This window comes from Eucyclogobius newberryi, unplaced genomic scaffold, assembly GCF_026437365.1.
Source record: "Eucyclogobius newberryi isolate DKJ021-1_F unplaced genomic scaffold, fEucNew1.0.hap1 SCAF_1, whole genome shotgun sequence".
In the NCBI taxonomy this organism is placed as follows: domain Eukaryota; kingdom Metazoa; phylum Chordata; class Actinopteri; order Gobiiformes; family Gobiidae; genus Eucyclogobius; species Eucyclogobius newberryi.
The window spans coordinates 6,610,474-6,614,026 of record NW_027315723.1 but is presented as its reverse complement, the minus strand read 5'-3'; the positions used below and the strand labels follow the sequence as shown (position 1 = coordinate 6,614,026).

General features: G+C 44.5%; 1 protein-coding gene across 1 annotated transcript in view; it reads left to right on the top strand.

Moving 5' to 3' along the window:
- Positions 1–470: 470 nt before the first annotated feature.
- Positions 471–3,553, top strand: part of LOC140363213 (homeobox protein GBX-2-like) — a 4,986-nt gene continuing 1,903 nt past the window's right edge. The window contains exon 1 of the mRNA XM_072449645.1: positions 471–850. Within this exon, the coding sequence (XP_072305746.1) occupies positions 496–850 (355 nt within the window). The 5' untranslated portion in view covers positions 471–495. The remainder of the gene's footprint in view (positions 851–3,553) is intronic.

The window sequence follows — 3,553 nt, the reverse complement described above, 5'->3', positions numbered from 1 at the left end:
GGGACTAAACCTGGTCTTCCTAGAGTCCAGGGACTAAACCTGGTCTTCCTAGAGTCCAGGGCCTAAACCTGGTCTTCCTAGAGTCCAGGGACTAAACCTGGTCTTCCTAGTGTCCAGGGACTAAACCTGGTCTTCCTAGTGTCCAGGGACTAAACCTGGTCTTCCTAGTGTCCAGGGACTAAACCTGGTCTTTAAAAGTCCAGATTCAAGATCAGGCCCAAACCTTTAGTGAGATGCGGGCGCGAGCCAGAACTCAGGCCTGTGTAAAACGGGACAGTTAAACACGGACCAATGCGTTCTCAACCAAACCGGGACCAAACTGTCGGAAAATCTGAGCCGTTGTTTTGAAGAGTTGTTTTTTTGTCTTTGTTTTTTCTTATTAAACCTGGAGAGAAAAGCTACGGAGCCCACCACGGGACAAAAGTCCTGCTCTGAACCCGGGCCAACGGTGAACCCGCCTCACTAAACCCGGCTCATATTTAACCCGGGTCAAACATGGCGATGCCGCGGCCCGTGTGCACCTCTGCCTTCAGCATCGAGTCCCTGATCTCAGGCCCCGGTCCTGGCTCTGGTTCCGGTTCCGCGCCGTTCGTTTACAGTTACCCCATGTTCATGCCGTACCGCTCCGTGCTGCTGCCGCCGCCGCTGCCGCCTCCGCACGGTTACGGGATGACGCTGACGTCCGCAGTGTTCCAGCCGGGACCGCACGGCCACGAGAGCGCGAGGAAGTTCGGGTTCGACAAAGGCCCCGAGACGGACCCGGAGCCAAAGGGGTTCATCCCGACGGCCCTGAAAGAACCGGCGCTGGGCGCGTTCACCGAGGACCCGGGGCTGCTCCAGAACGGCCCAGGTGAGGCTTTAGCACGGGACACGCACCGTTCTCCCCGAATCACGGACGCAATCTTCACTTGACAAATGTTAAAAAGTACAACTGTCTGTTCAAAACTGTTTTAAATCGTTCAAAACTCCATCACTTGAATATTTACGCGCGCGCGGGAGACCAATGGGTATTTAAAGATGCCGAAATAAAATACTTAAAAGAAAATATTTATTTTAATAAATGCAGCTTTCATTTGAAACTAGGAAACTTTCATCTTTCAACTTCCACTTTTTAAAACCTTAAAGACTGAAAAATCCCGCACAAACTTGGAAAATAAAAGTGATTGTACAGAATTAATCTATTTTAAAATCTAATAACTACAGTTTTTTGGCTCATAACCAGACAACAACCAATAATAATGCGTTTTTTTTGTAAGAAACAAACGGGCGTGAAAAACTTGTTTAAATCCCGTTACTCCGCTGCGTCACGCGCACGCGCCCTGGCGGGACATTTACGTGAACAAACGTTTAAATGTGGGTTAGATTTCCAAAGGCGTCATTAACAGGATCTAGGTCAACATTAATTGGATTTAATTACGTCCTGTTCACTGACATGAAGAGGCCAATGAGAGGCCTCAGATCCTGTCATGTCCAATCAAACACAGGCGCGTGCTGAATTATTGATGTCTCTGAAGTGTAAGAACATGTGGAAGTGAAAACCTGTTTCATTTAAATGTAACAATATAGTTAATAATGCTCAATGATTGGACGTGTTTTGCTTCACGCGCGTGTCACGTCCCGCGCGTCTGACGGAAAAGGCCGAGGTTCAGCCGGACAGAGCCGAAGTGTTTGACTCACAAACCAAAGCCGCGGTCACGCTCGGACATTCACGTGCATGTCAATTATTCTAAGAGTTTACGGAAAGAACCGATGTTTTCCGGAAACGGCCGAATGTGTGAGAAGAGCGCGGCCTTTTCCCGCAGATCCGAATAAAACAGGCCTTTTATCAAGGCTAAATATGTATACACTTGACACAAATAATACGCATTTTACTCGATATATTTCTATATTTATGCCCTGAAATGATGGTTATATTCTGAGTAAAAACACAGAAGTGTGTGTCCCGCGCCGCGTGTCTGATTTCAGACCTTTATTTACGCGCAGTTTAAAAACGTCAGTGTTAAAAGTTTGAACTGGTTTAACTTAGTTTTTATTCACAACTTTCCGATATTGTACAGAATAAATAAAGTGGAGTTATTTTGGTTATTAATTCAGAGTTCATGTGAACATTTTAATCTGTTTAACATTTTAACTGTCGTGATTTCAGACGCTACAAAAATAAATTCAATTGAAATAGTTTGGATGACAATGACCCAAAATTCCAAAATAATCTTGTGAATGACTAAATAATTATTGGATTTTTAAAACGTTTGGGAAGTTGAAGTTACAATTGTTATATTTATTTCAAAATGTAAAAAATTCATGGGTAACTTTGAATTCACACACGCCTCAGGTAAAGTCAGGGGTTCATATGGCACTTTGTATTTGGTATATTATATTATATTATATTATATTATATTATAATATATTATATTATATTATATTATATTATATTATATTATATAGAGGAGAAAACAGCTGTAAATATGCGCCAGATGCAACAAACCCGCACTGACTCTCATAAACAAACATCTGATTCTTTCTCCCTTTGATCACATTTAGAGATTCGGATTCAAGACTTTGGTTTGGACGTTTTCCTTCAGCACAATAAATATTTAATATATGAAAACACATTGAATCAAACTCAACAACAACAAAATAAACCCGAGTTAACGAAAAAGAGAACACGGCTAAATATCAGCCTTTAGTATCAAACCTCCTAAACATTTATATTTATTATCCTTTAGATTCAGAAGGATGGGGCCATTTAAGGCCAATTATTAAAAACAATCATATGTTTTCTTTACATTTAGGGGCTGAAATCTACTGAGGACGTTTCAAATTGATCTCTAAACTTTGAAGATGTTTTGGTTCACCTGCTGCAGTATCTCGACTTAAAGACTAAAAATCACCGCGTCGCTCTCTCTCCTCCTCCTCCTCCTCCTCCTCCTCCTCCTCCTCCTCCTCCTCCTCCTCCTCCTCTCCCGGGATCTCACTCTCCTCTCCCCGGCCCTGGTCACTCCTCCTCCCCCGGGATCACACTCTCCTCTCTCCGGTCACTCCTCCTCCTCTCCCGGGATCACACTCCCCTCTCCCCGGCCCTGGTCACTCCTCCTCCCCCGGGATCACACTCTCCTCTCCCCGGCCCCGGTCACTCCTCCTCCCCCGGGCTCACCCTCCTCTCCCCGGGCCGCAGCAGCAGGAGGAGTCCCGGGAGGAGTCCCGTGTCTGCTCTGGACCGTGGCGTGGCTCGCTTCTCTTCGTTAACTCCTCATTACGCACTGACTTTTACGCGCTGTCAATCAAAGTCCCGTCGATTTAAAAGCAATAAGCGCCACTTAATCAATAATAATAAATAGTTCTTGTAACCCATATGGACTTCTTTACATCGTCCCCAGTGGAATGGCCATGATTTAAGGTGTAAATGTCGCGCACTTGGTGTTACGCACCGGCGCTTTGCCAAAGAACGTGTCAATTTAATAACACGAAACAATTTATGCTTCAACGGAAATAATGGGCCTTTAATAGTGACGTATCGGCGTTTTCCTGACGTTTTTATCAATACTCTTTAGAA